The 18,230-nt window shown below is 40.2% G+C and overlaps 1 protein-coding gene across 1 annotated transcript in view; it reads right to left on the reverse strand.

The window, feature by feature from the left end:
* Positions 1–9,824: 9,824 nt before the first annotated feature.
* Positions 9,825–18,230, reverse strand: part of RAB8B (RAB8B, member RAS oncogene family) — a 54,502-nt gene continuing 46,096 nt past the window's right edge. The window contains exons 4-8 of the mRNA XM_032864774.1: positions 16,375–16,452; positions 15,344–15,433; positions 14,074–14,139; positions 11,191–11,241; positions 9,825–10,387 (exon numbers count right to left, since the gene is read on the reverse strand). Coding sequence (XP_032720665.1) covers positions 10,295–10,387; positions 11,191–11,241; positions 14,074–14,139; positions 15,344–15,433; positions 16,375–16,452 — 378 coding nt within the window. The 3' untranslated portion in view covers positions 9,825–10,294. The remainder of the gene's footprint in view (positions 10,388–11,190; positions 11,242–14,073; positions 14,140–15,343; positions 15,434–16,374; positions 16,453–18,230) is intronic.

The raw sequence follows: 18,230 nt of genomic DNA on the forward strand, positions 1-18,230 counted from the left end.
GGCGGGACAAGGCGGAGGAGGCGGGACAAGGCGGAGGAGGCGGGACAAGGCGGAGGAGGCGGGACAAGGCGGAGGATTTTGGAGGCGGGGCAGAGGAGGCTGGAGCGGGCGGGGCGGAGCGCAGCGCCGCAGAGGGGGTTGGGGCGGGGCAGAGGGGGTTGGAGGCGGGGCGGAGCGCGGCGGAGGGGCCTGGAGTGGGAGGGGCGGAGCGCTGCCGAGGGGGCTGGAGGCGGGGCGAAGGGAGCAAGGCAAAGGAGGCTGGAGGCCGGGTGTGGAGAGCTGGAACCGGCGGGGCGGAGCGGAGCGCAGAGCCTCGGAGGGAGTGGGAGGAGGAGCGGAGGGAAGTGGAGAAGGGGCGGAGGGAACTGTAGGGGGGCGGGGCGCGGTGGAGGAGGTTGGAGTGGGGCGGGAGCCGCGGGGCGGGTTAGGGCGGAGCGGAGGTAGGGGTTGGGACGCAGCGGAAGGGGTTGGAAGTTGGGCGGAGCGGGGCGGAGGGCGCCGGGGCCTGGGGCGGGGCGGAGGAGGGGTGTAACGACTGAGGCTGGAAGGCGGGGCGGGGGCGGGGGCGGGCCTCAGCGCCAAGCTTTCCGCCCCACTTGGCATCTGCGGCCGCCCTGATGCAGAGGCTCTGTTCACTGGCGACTTTAGCTGAGGGCCACGATCCCCGCCATTACCAGCACCACTCACTGGTGCACATTGATCAGGCCATCGGTGCGGGCTGGGAGGTCATTAGGAAGAGAGGAGGTTCCTCAGCCCGCTTTGGAGCCAGAACGGGGAAGATTCCAGATCCAATGAAGAAAAGCAGCTGCAGACAGAAGCAGGATTCCTGTTCTAAATAGAGTTGTCTTTTCTACTTTTTAAGTTTTTTTTCTAAATAAACTTGTCTTTTTTAAGGCACTTTTTGCTACTGGCACAGTTAGGGGGACTTCCTGCTCTGTCATATATAATATCCATATAGCGGTAACCCAGGTGATAACTCATAATAGTGTAAGTATGAAATAGCAATAAGGGAAGCTGTCCTCAGGGTTGTTTTTGTGTGTGTGTTTTGTCCGCACACCCCCAAGTCTTTGGAAAAGTTGTGCTTTTTTTAGAGAGGGGGGGCAGGGGAGAAGAAGAGAGAATTGTAAGCAGTCTCCAGGCCCACTGAGGAGCCCCATTTTGCAACCTGACCTCATTCACTCCACAAAATCCTTCATTTTGAAATGGGTTATACAGCACCTACTGAAACTCAGGCTGAGACAACAGTGCAAAATGATAGACTCACCATTATGTAGATTCTTTTGGTTCTATCCTGAATCAAAGTTATCAAATGCAGTTTCATCACTTCAGCTCCATGCAGAAATACCTTCACAGAAGCATAATATACTCAGGTCCTTAGCATAAATTAAGATTTTTATCCAACAAACAACCATCTACATTTTTCCTGCACATTTTATAAAACTTTAATTATTGGGTGCCTGGGTGGCTCAGTAGGTTAAGCGTCTGCTTTCAGCTCAGGTCATGATCCCAGGGTCCTAGGATCAAATTCCACATGGGGCTCCCCACTCAGCAGGGAATCTGCTTCTTTCTCTCCCTCTGCCCTTCTCTGCTGATGCACATGTGCTTATGCTCACTCTCTAATAAAATCTTTTAAAAAAAAAACATTTAATTACTATTATTGAATATTTTTAATAGATCCATGCTTTATTATTTGAGTTTGAAGCTAGAAAAAAAATTGTTTCTCCTGACAAATGCATACACTCAGCTCTGAGTGCTAACTCATCATATTCAGGCCTTATCTTGACTCCCAAGAAGCTAAGAGCTAAATATATCTTCTGGGTTTCTGTTATTATAATTACTGCAATGACTTCAGAAAATGAGTTACTCTTTTATCCTTATTTTAATGACTTGATTACCCCAACTGTAGCTAGATCCATGTGTCTTAGTTAAAGCTGCTTCAAATATTTTGGAAGTAGGCAACTCAACCCGCAGAACTATAAGTTGAGGGAATTTGTATTCATAATATCTTGACCATATATCAATTCAATCTTAGTCCTCAAACCTAGTTTTAAAAAATGGGAAGGTAGGGGCGCCTGGGTGGTTCAGTGGGTTAAAGCCTCTGCCTTTGGCTCAGGTCATGATCCCAGGGTCCTGGGATAGAGCCCCGCATTGGGCTCTCTGCTCAGTGGGAGGCCTGCTTCCTCCTCTCACTCTGCCTGCCTCTCTGCCTACTTGTGATCTCTGTCAAATAAATAAATAAAATCTGTAAAAAAAAAAAAAAAAAAAAAAAAAAGGAAGGTAATGCAAAATGTAATGAGTTTGGCCCCTCGTCAGTAAAGACATCTTTAATGATGTCCTCTGGAATAGAAAAGAAGAAAGCAACTAGACCAAACTGACAAAGTCACCAGTAAAATAGTCATCTTCAGCATTCATGGTTATTTACTAGAAAAACTAATTTCAAGTTTTCTCTGAATAATAGTACCTTACACTTATATAGGGCATTGCTGTTTAAAAAGCCCTTTTACATGGACTTCAACAATGCCGTCTATAAGAGAGGAGTTTGAGGCTAAGTAACAGTGCCATTGACTCCTCAAGTTGCTTTTGTTTGTTTGCTTGGTTGGTTTTTTATTTTTTTATTTTTTTAAAGATTTTATTTATTTGACAGAGAGACACAGTGAGAGAGGGAACACAAGCAGGAGGAGTGGCAGAGGGAGAAGCAGGCTTCCTGCCCAGCGGGGAGCCCGACACAGGGCTCGATCCCAGGACCCTGGGATCATGACCTGAGCCGAAGGCAGACCCTTAACTGACTGAGCCACCCAGGTGCCCCTTGGTTGGTTTTTTAAAAGATTTTATTTATTTCAGAGAGATAGCACAAGCAAGGGGAGCGGCAGGCAGAGGGAGAAACAGGCTCCCTGCTGAGCAGGGAGCCCAACTTGGGGCTCGATCCCAGGACCCTGGGATCATGACCTGAGTGAGCCAAAGGCAGACACTTAACCAACTGAGCCACCAAGGCATCCCTACTCCTCAAGTTTTCAATTAAGAAGTAAATGGAAAACAAAATTTCCAAAATGACATAGCTTTCTTCAACATGTTAATTTTGATGATCGCCAAAGCTCACTGATTCTCTTCCAACACTTATTAAACACCTACTATGTGCCAGGCTCCTTCCTGGATACTATGGATACAAAGCTAAAGACTGGTCCCATGCTTACAGGAACTTAGAGTCTAGTGGGAAGAGAATAAGCAGTTAGAATCCATTGCGTTGAAACTCTGGGCACATATGGGAGGGGGCTCCTAACCTGGATGGGTTGTGCCCAAAGTCTTCCCAGAGAAACCCTTACTGAGTCCTGAAAGACATGGAAGAGTTAGCTGGGAAAAGGGTAGGAAGTCAGTAAAAGGTGCAGCATAAGTGAATGAATGAGAAAGCATGGTGGTGTGTTCGGGAAACTGCAGTTACTGGTGATGTTCAAAATGGGTATGAGTTAGGGTATGACAAGATCCCAGGCCAGAGAAAAAAGATGTGGGGGTGGTAAAGCTCTTTGTTTGCCAGGCTAAAGAGTTTAGCTTCTACCCCAAGGTTGTGAGGTACCACTGAAGGATTAAATTTGGCAGTGACAGAAGATTCCTGTTGGTGCTGTGAAAACTGGCTTGGAGGAAACTAAGAGTAGAGACTGGGCAACTGGTTAGGAGAGGTTGCAGAGATCTAGGCAAAAGATGGGGAGACCTGAACACAGACAGGGGCAGAAACAATGGACAAGTGGATGGATGAGGAAGAGATAAAGGTGTTTGATCTATAAGACTTGGAGGCTACTTGTGGACCTAAGTAGATGATTGTGCTAACATCTACCATGAGGGAGAAAAGAGGAAAGAGAACAGCTTTCTCCTCCTGGGTTTAAGGATTGTTGGTGGGAACTGCTGGGGAGCAAGAAAAATGGAGAGCAGAGTTAAGACTCAGACATGTTGTTTGATGTACCTGTAGGAGATCCCAGGGGAGATGGCCAATAGGCAGATCAATTTGGAAATCTTCCTGTCTGCAAAGAGGGCGAGGCTAGAGATATAAACTTGAAAGCCATATTAGTTTCCTATTGTTGCTGTAACAAATAATCACAAATGTAGCAGCTTAAAAAAACACAAAGTGATTCTCTTAGAGTTCTGGAGGCCAGAATTATGAAATGACTTTTCCAGTCTAAAGCCAGTGTCAGGGCCAGGCTGGTTCCTTCTGGAGGCTTTAGGAGAGAATCTCTTCCCCTTCCCTTTTCCAGATCCTAGAGTCTGCTTACCTCCTTTGGCTCACAGGCCTGTATGCTCACACCTTCACTCCCTTTCTGTCATCTCATAGTTTCCTTCTGATTCCAACTCCTCCTGTGTCCCTCCCATAAAGACCCTTGGGGTTACATATACTCCACCCCAATAATCCAGGACAATCCCCCCCTTTCAAAAGCCTTACCTTGACCACATCTGTGAAGTCCTTTTTGCTATATAGAGTGACATGCACAGGTTCCAGGGATCAGGGCATGAACATCCTTGGGGGCCATTATTCCCCCGATCACAGAAGTTATGAGCATTTAAGAGCCATGAAAAAGGATGAAATTATTTTTGGAAAAGTGGAGAATCAGGAGCATACTGTCACAGAAGCTATGAGAACATTTCTGGGAGGAAGAGATATACTGGTCAAATGCTGCCAAGAGGTTAACCAAAATAAGGACGAAAAATTGTCTGCGACTTCAGCAACTAGGCCACTGTAAGACCAATGTCAGTGAAGTGACTGGCGAGGAAGCCAGACTGGAGTAGGCTGAGGAATAAAGGAAAAACGAAAAAGTGAAGATGGTAACTGTAGGCAACTCTTTGAAGAAGTTTAGCTACAACAGGAAGAAGAGAAAAAAGGGCAATGGGGAGAGAGACACGTGGCCAACATCTGTGGCGTTAGGGTGCTTAGATGATGAGGGGCCAGGTGTAACATGGGATAAGAGTGTGAAGGTGGAAGAGAAAGAGCTTCAAGTTCTCTGAAGGGCAGAGGTGGGAGGATGAGTGCAGAAAAGAGGCAGTGGTGAGAAAGGCACAGAAGAGAAGGGATGCTTCTGCTCCAAGAGGAAGGAGTGAGGATGAGGGTGGCGTTGGGCGCTGGACCCTGGTAGACCATAGGATAGAGAGGAAGAGATGGCTAACTGATGCTTTTCTCTGGGAAGCAAGAACTGAAAGACTTATCAAGAGTAAAGGGAGAGAAGTGGGAAACTTGAGAACAGTGAAGGTTCAAAATGGTGCTTGGGATGAACGCAAAAGGCTACGACCAGGAACGTGCACAAGCATTGTGGGAGAATAGTGACAGGGCTGGGGTCTCAATCTGTGGCATTTGGAAGTGAAAACCAAACAACAGAAACTAAACTTGGGAGGACTAAGAAGGGAAGGATGATCAATTTAAGACTGCCATTCTATAACAATTCTGTAATAGAATCACCTCAATGTATTCTGATCTAGGTAAGAGCAGGAGATCTGCCCGTTTTTCTGAGTCTCTCTCTCTCTCTCTCTCTTTTTTAGGATTTTATTTATTTGACAGAGAGACAGCAAGAGAGAGAGAGCACAAGCAGGGGGACCCGGAGAGGGTGAAGCAGGCTCCTGCCGAGCAGGGAGCCAGATGCGGGCTCGATCCTAGGACCCTGGGATCATGACCTGGGCCGAAGGCAGACGCTTAACGACTGAGCCAGCCAGGTACCTCAATTTTTCTGAGTCTTTAAGCAATTTCAAGTCAGATAAGTTTGCTAAAATATCTCAAGCCTACCATGGTTTGAATCATACACGTAGATTCTGAAGAATCTAAAGAAACATTTTTTAAATGTGCAATTCATTTCAGAGTCATGAGTTATTTTCATTATGTAGTTTTTATTTTAGACGAACATTATTGTAAAAAAAAGTTCACCTGGAATAAAATCCATTTAAAAACAAAACAAAACAAAACCACAGCATCAGTATCAGTATACAGTTAATGAATTGGCTTAAACAAGATTAACCACATGACAGGTTCACTTTATCTGCAGGAACTTTTCACATTAAGCTGTTGAAGCAAAAATAAAATATGCTGAAACATATACAGAAGGATAAATCTATGGAAAAACTAGGTATTTCCCATTGGGGGCATGATTTTAGTCAAATAGTTTATGGCATTTTGCACTAAAGGAACTGCAGTGTCAGATGCAAAAAACAAAATATAACCCATCTGTAAGGCCATAGGAATGAATTATAATAATTAAGTTCACATTTTAAAAAAGGTAAGAAAATGAAACCAGAAGTTCTATTAGTTCTTGGCAATAAGAAATGCAATCACATATGGCACAAGCATTTCAAAAAATGAAGTAAAATTTTGAAAATATCCCTAAAATAATTATTTGCTGATATTCACTTCTGTAAATTTCAGTCATTTAGAATTTTTTCAGACTGAACAGGACTCCCGTTAATTTTATTAGTCTAAAAAATAAAGTCTGATTCTCTGTAAAATTGTGCTGGGATTTATAATTTTATTAGCATATTCCCTCTAGGTCGTTATGTTTTTTAGAATTTTTCTTCTCTCTCTCTCTTTTTTTTTTTTTTTTTTTTTTTGGGACATTCCATTTCCCTCCCTTCTTTGCATATAACAAGAAGGGAAAAGGAATGTCTTTTCTGTTAGAAGAAAAATTCTAAAAAACCTGACTGCAGAAATGAGTGCTTAAAATCTGAGATAAGTAAACCAACATAATGAAATGCTGTATTAAAATTTGAAGCTTAAAAGCTCATCTTTAAAGATTAAGTACTAAATTTATAAAGAAAGCTAAGTCATGAACTAGAAAAAAAAATCTGCTTAAATGCATCACTTACTGTTCACAGGAAAAAATTTATAAGTCTTAATACAGATTCTCAGCATTCAGAATCTGTAAAATGGAATTATAATCTCTTACTTAGAAATTTCTGCAAACGTTCATCTATATTGCACAGCTAAATTTCTTAAGGGAGACAGGGAGATCATACCTTGTTTGCACTAGTGGCTATAACATGTATGTTCTATTCTAGAGTAAGCTATCTCCTACCTTTTCCAATGATGTCTTTAGTCCAAAACAAAACATAAAATCTAAATGGTGCTGGAGGCTTCAAGGCTGGCTCACCAGTTTTCTACCAGGTATTAGAATACTAGTTAGCTAAATGAGGTATGATTAAAAAATAGTCCTTCAAAGTAAAGAGTATAGTCTTCTGAACATTTATAACAAAGACTGCACAAAATGTTCATGTAAATAGTAAGAAACCCTGCGGCACCTTCTAACCGATGCACAGGTGGATTATTTTCTCATAATCTGTACGAAGTAAAACATAGCTAAAATAAATTCCCAGTGAAACGTTTTACAATCAACTGGTTTACATGCTACTGAGTTACAGCACATTTTCAGTGTCTGAAATCCTCAGACTCTACTTGAAAAGGTCTAGTCCAATCATTGTCAAGAATCAGCACACTGATAGTCACGTGCAGCCCCGAACCACAAATACTGCTGCAAACGCCTTTCTGTACCTTGTCCGTAAGACCACAAACATGTTCACACAAACTAGCTTTCTTCAGTTTCAGCAGGGAACAGACAATTATCTGTCACTAAATTCATCTACACATAGAAAAAATAATGCACTATATGTACATTATTAAGCAAAATGGAATATTTATTGGGTCATTTTACCATGCAGAAAGTGAACTTCCTATGGTCTTAGCTCAAATTATATACAATTTAGCAAAGCTAAACGTAAGAAAATAGCAAGGACGATTTATTTCTATATAACAGAGCATCTACCTCCAAATTGCTGCTACTTCAAAGAGCACTTTTAGACTCATCTAAATTTTACAGGCTCTTTCAAAGGGAAGATCGTGGAGACTAACTATTAACCCACATCAGACAAAAGAAGAGAGAAGGAATGAAACAAAAGAAAAGCATTGTGTTTAAAAACAAAAAACAAAAAAAAACAAAAGCTAACCACAGAATGTGTCAGTTTTGGTTTGCAGACAACCCCTGAGATATAAACCAAAGTGTTAAGACACCAAATAGTCAGAGGTAAATTACTAGGAGAATTACATTCATACATGGTGTCATAGCACTTGCCTTTTAGAAAGTATTTCGTTACCATTCAGAAAGCTTAACTGCTTGGATCTTTTACAGAAAATGAGTAAATAAGAGATGTTTCTAAGAAATTATTTTTTCTTTCCAAAAATGGAGCTAATTTTAAAATGGTAGATGTACAATCAACTTTCAATCAAGCAACTACTGATTAGACTGGGACACAACCAGGTGCCTGTAGGCCTATCGGTAAATACAAACAAACAAACGAAATCAAGAAGGCTGAGATCTGCCAACATTAAGTTTAGTGTATCCATCAAAAATAGCTCTGGTATATTTGCAGCTGCTAAACTGTACATAAGTTTTCAAATAATAGTAAAGGTCTGACAGGTCCAAGCATTCCAATGTTAATGTCTTGATCTGAAGCAATCCATTTGCTTGAATCCATTGCTTGAACAAGCAATCCATTTCCATTTTCATCTCCACTCTCAACTCTCAAGCATGATGGTAACCTTCATGAAACAAAAAAAGCCTAACAGGAAGGATAATTACTGGCAGAATTCATTTCCCTAATCACCTATTCATTACTCCCTGCTGTATGATGACATTGAAGGCTAGAATAACAACAACATGATCTGAATTTGGCACATAAATTAACGCTAAATAGCTTTTTATTTTTTTCTCATGTGAAGGTTTCATCTACAAAAGGTATTCCAGTACTACTGTCTGGTGAGAAAGGCAGCTGAGCTTTTGGCTGGTTTTGGCCCAAATGACTGGACCGAGTTCTATAACAACAAACCCAAACGGATGGAACCAGGTTCGATGCATTCAATAAGAGATGCTTTAAAATGGAAACCTTGCTCCTATTTTCTCTAACAAAAAGGCAAGACTTTTCCTAGAGGCTGCACTAGGTCTAATTACCTTTGTTGAAGAAGAAGAAGAAGGAGAAGAAGGAGAAGAAGGAGAAGAAGGAGAAGAAGGAGAAGAAGGAGAAGAAGAAGAAGAAGAAGAAGAAGAAGGAGGAGGAGGAGGAGGAGGAGGAGGAGGAGGAGGAGGAGGAGGAGGAGAAGAAGGGAGCTCAAATAAGAACAGAACAAAAAATCATTCTGTTTACCATTAGCTATCTCTGTTACACTTATATCAACAAGTTAATCTATCTCCCTATAGGTAAGCTTTCTACAAACAAAAATCTAAATCCAATACTTGTTAACTTTTGCAGACAGGGATCCCAGTAGAGGCTGGGTATTACAAACGAAACCAGCAAGTTAAAGAGTGAACTTAAAAAAAAATACATGGCATGTATTATGATGCTGATATGACAGAACCACAATAAGATGCTAAAATAAGATCTAAATGGTACATCTCTCTGCCTATGTAAAGTTTCAGCTCAAGAAGTTCACAATTAGAAACAGACAACAATGTTCAAATACGTTATGTTTTTGATCACTGAGTGGTTACAAGAGGTCAAACATAGGAGAGAATAGTAAATATAAACCCCAGGAAACGCAATATTAAGGTGATTTCCAAATGTAGCTTCTAGTGATCAGAGAGAGGTAATCAATTGAAAAAGTGACTTATTCAGCTACCCAAACTCTCCAACAAAAAGGTCGGGAATGAAACAAAATTCTAAATAACCTGAAGAAATAAAGGAATTATGGCCTCTGATGAATAGATGGACATTTTCAATGAATTTTTTTTAAGATCACTTGTATCAGAATTTAATGATTCTTATTTAAGGAAATCACAAATTAGAGCCCTTAAAAAAATTCTATCAATGCAACAACATCTGGCCACATGACCCAGACTAAACATCTTTTAATTTTAGTACGTTAACCTCTGCTTTAAATGTTTTACTTTTTTCAAACATCCTCAGGTGCACAACTTTGTCTAGAACTTATAATGAGGCAAAAGTGTGCAAATATGAGTCTGAAACTATGCTGTAGCAGGGACAGGCTAACACTGATGTGCAAAGTGAAAAAGAAAAGATAGCAGCTTCTGGGACAAACCAAAGGAAAAACAAGTTAAGTCCTGCATATGTCTCCACTTCATTGCTTCCATGTTTGAAAAAAGGAGCCTGTTAACTTGATAGGCCATGAGGCTGAAATCCACATGGCATTCTGTGTCGAGAAGTCTAGGTTCAGTGGTGCTCTCAGCAGCAGCCAGGTGGTGTGATTCTGAGGCTGGCTGACCTGTGCTTTCAGAGAAGCAGGAAAGGGTCCTTTAGGTGTGCTGCAGTCTCTCAGAAACTGAGTTTATCAAAGTAGCGAACAACGGAAGAAACTGGTCTTCTTTGATCGGTTCTCTGTTATTTTCACTGGTCCACCTGACCCTGATGAATTGCTGTCATTCTAAAAAAGGGAAGATGAAGTTACCAAGGAAATAAAAGTTTCATGGTTTGATCCCAATTATCTAAAATGTACAAATGTCAAACTATGCCACAAATGTGTCTTTGGTAGAGTATTTTATTAGAAAGGGGACTTGTTAGGCTCTGATGTTGTCCATATCTTTGGAAATGGTGGATTAAAATGAGAAACATATTTTTAGGATAGCACCTTTAAATTAATAATGTATTCGATGGGAAGCTCCCATTTCCAGTTCAGAAAAATAGCCAATGGAGTGTAAAGTTTCAAGGGTAATGATGGAAACAATGTTAGGATATCGGTATAGGCAATCCTCTTGCTAGAGGTAAGAACAGTTGCTAATGTAAGGTATGCAGTTATATTCAGGATTCTGGCGAAAACAAACTTTCAAGGTGTTCTTAATGATTCATCACTGACATCATTTCTAATTTAAGTGAACTTTAGCAACTTTAAGATCATAATTACATATACATATAAATACCTGTCACATTAAAACTAAACTAGAAAATTTCATGGCAAAAATTCGTGTCATTATTATTTTAATTATTCTGGTCAAAATTCCATTAAAGACCGCCCACAGAATTAGATGAAAGAATGGAAGCAGCCACAGTTCAGAAGAAACAGAAATAAAAATCAAAATTCAATCAGGTGAATATGTGAGTCAGGAAAAAATGAGTCACTGTGACTATGTTACAAACAGCCCTATCCTTTTAATCAAATAAATAAACAGCAAAAATAAGAAAAACAAATTTAACAAATAGCATAATGAAAGTAAAAAAAGTGATACAAACCATTTTTCTGTTGAGTTTTGTCATTATATCTCGTGCAAGTGTAAAAAATGCCTAAAGGTAAACCAAAAATTTTATTAATGTATGTTTATATTTTATGAAATAGAAATGTAGAATGTTATCATTATTTCATTATAAAATATTATTTGACACTTTTTAATTGAGAAAAGAACATAACTGTAATCGTAGTATACACCTGAATATTGTATCTTATTTTTCAATGATATCATGAACACTGTCAATCATGGGGCACCTGGGTGGCTCAGTAGGTTGAGCATCCGACTCTTGATTTCAGATCAGGTTGTGATCTTGGGGTCGTGGGACTGAGCTCTGTGCTCAGCATGGAGTCTGCTGGAGATTATCTCCCTCTCCTTTTCCCTCTCCTTCTGCTCCTCCCTCTGCTCGTGTATGTGTGCTCTTTCTCTTGCTAAAATAAATAAATTAAATTAAAATAAAACCCTGTCATTCATTCACTCATCAAATATTTTCTGCACATAATACCTAACACAAGTTCCTCATGCGACACTTGTTGAGTTATAGAAACCTTCCTCAGTGCAACAAAAGCACCTGTGGGGGCAGAGGCTCTAGGTCACCGCAGGTCCTCAGAGCAGGGTGCAGTGTCTTGTCTTGGAGATGCTGAATAGGTCTAATAATTGAATGAATTATGCTAGAGCTCTAGAATCTGTTTCCACAAAAATCTCTACCTTTTATCCCCAATCTCCTCTCTTTCAAATTGCTTTCACTCTTGTACCTGAGAATTGTATCATCTTCTATGTCTTAGCTCAGCTCGATTCCCTACCGTGGAAATAAGTTCAAACAGAAAGAGGAAAAATCTGAGTAATCTCAGTGACATTTTGTGCCTAGTGTGCCTTGACCCAAATGAAGTATTTTTTAAACCTATCATTTCTACTTTGTTTCTACAGAGCCAAGACTTTTTTTTTTTTAAGATTTTATTTTTAAGTAATCTCTACACCCAATATGGGGCTTGAACTCACAACTCCAAGATCATGAGTCGCATGCTCCATGACTGAGCCAGCCAGGTGCCTCACTACAGAGCCAAGACTCTTAAAGAATCTTCGGTTGTCTCCATGCTAAACCCACAACTGTCGGTCTCTTTGTTCCCAACCACCCCTGATGCCCCCGAAGATGTTCAGGAGAAGGTTTATGTCCAATCAAGTTAAAGAGAAACAACATGATAACCACTCTCCTCACTTATTACCAATGTTGCACTGTCACACTGGTCACCTGTGAGTCTAAGTTTCAAAGGAAGCTCATCCCAGTTTCTAGGAAAAGCTAACGACACTAAATTAAAGCTCTGGGAAAGCTGCTAATTTCTGCCAAATGCCTGGTCAGAATAAGCAGCTCGGGCAACTCTCAGCTCTGTACTCGCATAGCTCACAGCTCTCTGTAAGCCACAGATGCCATCACAGTGCAGCCACAAACAGAGACCTAAACCTGCTCCATTAAGCCACGGTACAGAGTTCACTTTGTGGGAGAAACCCTATCTGGGCCATCTCAGGGCACACATTTTCTCCTGTTTCTACTTAAGAAGTTCCCCTCTTTCTGATGGAAGGAAATCCTTTTGTGGCAAGCAGAAGGAAGCATTTTTCTGCTCCTCTATGCTTGTGTAAATAAATCAACAGAAGCCTCCTATTTCCTAACACCCATTAGCCAACCTGAAACAATTAGTGGTAGTTATTAAAAACACGAAGAAAAAGTTCTGACCAGTGTCCCTTAGCTAATAAAGTCATTTAAATCTCAATTTTAAGCCATAATGGTTACGGTGAATGGTGGTAGTCTAAGAAATGAAATGTCTATAAAACCATCAGTATTACTGTCCATCCAGTTGCACGTATTAACACACACTTATCATTTTTACAACAAGTTTTAAGAATGTTATTAATGGCGCACCTGGGTGGCTCAGTTGGTTAACCAACTGCCTTTGGCTCAGATTACAATTCTGGAGTCCTGGGATCAAGTCCCGCATTGGGTTCCCTGCTCGGGGGGGGGGGTCTGCTTCTTCTTCCAACCCTCTCCCCTCTCATGCTCTCTCTCTCTCTCACTCTCAAATAAATTCTAAAAAATTATTAATTAATTTGTCAGAAAGAGAGAAAGCACAAGCAGGGGGAGCAGCAGGCAGAGGGAAAAGCAGTCTCCCCGCTGAGCAAGGAGCCCAGTGCAGGACTTGATCCCAGGACCCCGGGTTCACGACCTGAGCTGAAGGCAGATCCTTAACCAGTGGAGCCACCCAGGCTTCCCTAAAAAATGTTTTTAAAAAAGAAAATATTATCAACAACTGCCCTTGGTAAAGAAAATTTATTCTTAGAAGACTCTAGATGATTTGTCTTTAACAATTAACTTACTGAAAATTTATTAAAACTACTCTCTGATAAACACATTTATTTCTACTAAATGCCGTTGTGTTACAATGTATCATGCTCAATCTAAGGAAATCTGTTCAATAATCAGTTTAATTCTCTCTTGAGAGAGTACAGACATGAAAGTAATTAAGATTCTCCTGCTACATGCTACTACTATAGGATGACACAAACCATGATAAATAAGCAGAAAACACTGTGCTTGTTCGGCGAGTGCAGGATTTCTGGCTTCCTAAACAAAGGGCAAAGCTGAGCTTGAACGGAACTTCTACCTTCTGCTCAGTGAATCTTAATCAAGCAATCTCATATAGCCCATGTGGGGGCCGGTTGCTAGAAATTCAACAACCTGGGTCCCCATAAAAGTCAGAAGCACAAAAATTCACAAAATGGAGGTGGAGCTCACAGAAGGCATTCACTAAGAAAAGGACAACTTTGGAGAGTTGCTTGAACATAAGCATCTCAGCTCTAATGTTACCCCATAACAGGTCACCGAACATTTCTTTCTTACCTCTTCTACATTTGTACTGGATTTTGCACTTGTCTCCAAGAATTTAATCCCATAGTCAATAGCTAACTGAAAGGCAAACAGTAACATTTAAATTTTGTTCAAGTTGCTTCAACATATAAAGCATTTCCTTTTTCTAGGTTGTTCAAAGTCCCAAAGGTAGAGGATCTAGTTGAAAACTCTTGTGGTTCTCAAATTTCTTTGCTTTCTTCTATGTGTTTGAAATGTAGACATCTAACTTAATTATCATAAGTAAAATGGCAGTGCTTCCACTCAAGACATGACTTAAATTATTCTTTTGTTCTATTATGCTTTAGTTCTCTAGTATGCTTACAAGAAAAAGCGTGAGACAGATACTTGTTCCTACCATTAATTTGGGATTCGCTGACCCCTTTCACCTGCTCCCAAAGTACAACTCTCTAACAGTTACTATACTGACTTTTCATTATTTTTTAATAAATTGGTACATAAAGAATGAAAGCTTAAAATACTAAGTACTCACTGCTTTCGTTTTTATTTGGTTTCTATTTCCATCTACTCCCCAAAAGTTCCCAGTTTATTTAAAATAACAAGATTAAATGAATGTTCTTACAGAAAAAAAGTTTGCAGTCAGATTTAAAAACAAAATACATTTTGCATGCATCACTAAAAAAAGGCCAAAGCAAAATTCCAAGACTTAAAAACTGAAGCCTCTAAGTTAATTTAGAAAATGTTATAGAAATAAATATGTACATGTAATAAATTCTTGCTTTTTTTTTTTTTTTGCAGGTACAAAATAGAAAACACCATAAATGACATCCACAGCTTGATGAATTAAAAGTAGATTAACCACAATGACCTAAATCTAATATGGTGTAAAATAGTCTTAGGAAAAAAATAATGAATTGGAATGTGATTACTGGTTAAGCTTCACCTATCCGATCGCTTTTAATTGAAGAGAATGATTTATTTGCCCTTTAAAACTGGGCATTTTCACACGGATATGGAAGAAATAGCCTGAACTCTCAGCTGCAGGAATCTGAAAAAGGACCAATTTGTATCTCCCAGAAAACAGCAAATTCTTCAGGAATGAGTCATGACTACACAATATATGGAGCTGGATCTCGAATACTAATTCATACCATTCAAGTATGGATTACATCTCTTTGTTGTTTTTTTTAAAGGATTAAAATACAGATATTCTTCAAACTGAAATCAATAATTAAGTAATACTAAGAAAATAACTGCTTAGTGTGAATAGATTCTAATCTTTACGCATTCAGTTCAAATTTACCTTCTCTCCTCTTTCTTTTGACACTTGTCTTTTGTCATTCATATCACATTTGTTACCCAGGATCATTCTTTCAACATCTGAAGAGGCATGCTATGGGGAGAAAATAGTACGTTGTAAAAACAGCCAGAGCAAAACACAGCTATTCAACAGACAAATCCTAACCTGTCAGAAACATATCCATAAATTTAATAATAAGAAAAATAATCTTTTGCTCCACACAAAGCCTGATGCAGGGAAAAATTTAAAAGCTGGGAGGAGGGAAAAGGTATAGCATAAGAGCCTATGTGAACTTTTTCCCCAAAGGCTTACAGTCATTCTTGTGCCTTTTTTGGTACATGAACAAACTGAAGTAGAACTTCTGGTTATCCAACAACAAAACTTCCAAATACTAGTTTGGGTCAAAGAAGGAAAAAAATAAGTACTGAGTGAGCCAATGAGGATGGTATTCTGGATTCTGAACTACTTAAAATATGAAATCTTGTAAGTTATTATTAATGTGTACAAAATGATTTTAAAGTCAGATTTCTTTCTGAAATGTCAAAGACATTCAAAAAAAAAGTCTTAATACCAGTCAATCTGGAATTAAACCAAATTTCAAATATCTAACGATAGAGAAAAGGTTAGAAGGGAAAAATGCTAAGTTGACGGAACAGGAAGATGTCTTTGCCAGTCAGACAGCAAGAAGCTGGGAGTCAGACTTTAAAGCTAGAGGAGCACAAGCAAGTCTCTTCTTTCTGGCCTCAGTTTTCAACATGGGTAAAATGGGGACTTGGATTAAATTATTTTCAAGATCCGGCCCAAGTTTAAAATTTGGTGAGACTGCTCTGCTGTGTGTAGCTCCCTGTTGGATACAGCGGTTCGACCTGTGGCACCAGAGATCACTCCGGCTGTGCTCCTCAGAGCAAGGGGGCCTCAGCTGCCCCTGGTGTACTTCTCAGCAGCTCAGCTGCCTCTTCCAGAGAAAGAAGGAGCCCTCCGCAAGCACCCAGAAGGACTCCTCTCTTGTATCATCATTCTTCTTCCATACATACCTCTTCAATGTTTCTTATCCAATTTTTAATATTGTCAAAGGACTTTTCATTTGTGATGTCATAGACCAGCATAATTCCCTGTAAGAAAAACCTTTATTGAGTGCGTCATACATTTAAAGTTATAGAATACAATGTCAGCGCACTCCTACCTTCCAGAAATCTTTTATTTGTCCTTTGTCTTTTTAATTAAGAGATTTATAATAAAAATTTTAAAGTACAAAGAAGGAAAAATAAATTCTTCCACTGTCTCACTGTGTGAATAGTCTATAAATCATTTTTTTTACTGTTTACTTTTAATGAATTAGTGATTATGGTGAAGGTGATACACCCTTTCTACCTGAATGCACATTGTTAAGAATCAGTACCAAATGGAGCTAAAGGAGTGTTTCAGTTAAAACAGAGATAGTGATTAGAGAAACAGGTAATCACTTCCGTTGTGTACTTTATTATTGCAAGTAGAAATGTCTTGCTTCTTACTCCTATACTAAGATCGTAACTATACTGCTTTAAAATTATTTCCTTTGGGGCACCTGGGTGGCTCAGTGGGTTAAGCCTCTGCCTTCCGCTCAGGTTGTGATCTCAGGGTCCTGGGATCGGGCTCTCTGCTCAGCGGGGAGCCTGGCTTACCCCTCGCTGCCTGCCTCTCTGCCTATGTGATCTCTCTCTGTCAAATAAGTAAATAAAATCTTTTAAAAAAAAAATTCTTTTTTAGGGGTGCCTGGGTGGCTCAGTGGGTTAAGCCTCTGCCTTTGGCTCAGGGCATGGTCTCAGGGTCCTGGGATCAAGGGATCCTCTCCCTGCTCCTAGGGGAGCCTGCTTCCCCCTCTCTCTCTGCCTGCCTCTCTGCCTACTTGTGTGATCTCTCTCTCTGTCAAATAAATAAATAAAATCTTTTAAAAAATAAAGTAAAAAAAATAGTTATTTCTTTTTATACTTAAAAAATAAAACCATTTCTTCAAATATGGGTTGATCAAAATATCACTATCTGTCTACATAAATTGCAGACACTTAAAACATAATACATTTGTTATACAAGTATAATGAAAGGCATTGTCATCGTATTTTTAAAGATCCTCATGTCTGGTATTTTTTTTTTTTTTTAAGATTTTATTTATTTATTTGACAGAGAGAGAGATCACAAGTAGGCACAGCAGCAGGCAGCGGTGCGGCGGGGGCGGGAGGAAGCAGGCTCCCTGGTAAGCAGAGAGCCCGATGCAGGGCTCGATCCCAGGACCCTGAGACCATGACCTGAGCTGAAGGCAGAGGCTTAACCCACTGAGCCACCCAGGCGCCCCATGTCTGGTATTTCTAAACGGCTTATCTCCTAAATGTATCAACTGACACTTACATGGTAACTATTCCAAAATCTGTATCACCAGACCACCCTCCTGTATTAAGAGCTAGATCTACCCATCTGTCTGTCCATTCAACAAATATTTAGTGAGCCCCCACTATGTGCCTGATCTTATACTTTGTGTTACCAGTAGTGGACAAGTAGACAAGGCCCCTTCCTCTCATGGCCAGCTAGCAAAGAAAACAATAAACCAATAATTACACAATTAGTTACAACTTTGACAGTTGCTATGAAGAAGTATGGGGAATTTTGAGTATAAATGTGGCTAATCTGGCTAAGGGGATGAGGTGGTCAGGGAAGGCTTCCCTGAGAAAATGACATTAAAGCCAAGACCTGAGGTCTGAGTAGACTTGAACTGGGCCATAGGGCTGAGGCTGCGATGAGAAAGCCCACAGTGCCTGGCACACAGCAGAAATGTTGTCAAGTACCCTGCTGACGAGAATGGCCCAGAACCCACTGGACTGAGTGAGAGAGGCAGCTTGTTAAGAGTGCATAGATCCAA

The sequence above is a fragment of the Lontra canadensis genome, unplaced genomic scaffold (genome assembly GCF_010015895.1).
Source record: "Lontra canadensis isolate GAN:19392208 unplaced genomic scaffold, GSC_riverotter_1.0 scaffold28, whole genome shotgun sequence".
Taxonomy (NCBI): Eukaryota; Metazoa; Chordata; class Mammalia; order Carnivora; family Mustelidae; genus Lontra; species Lontra canadensis.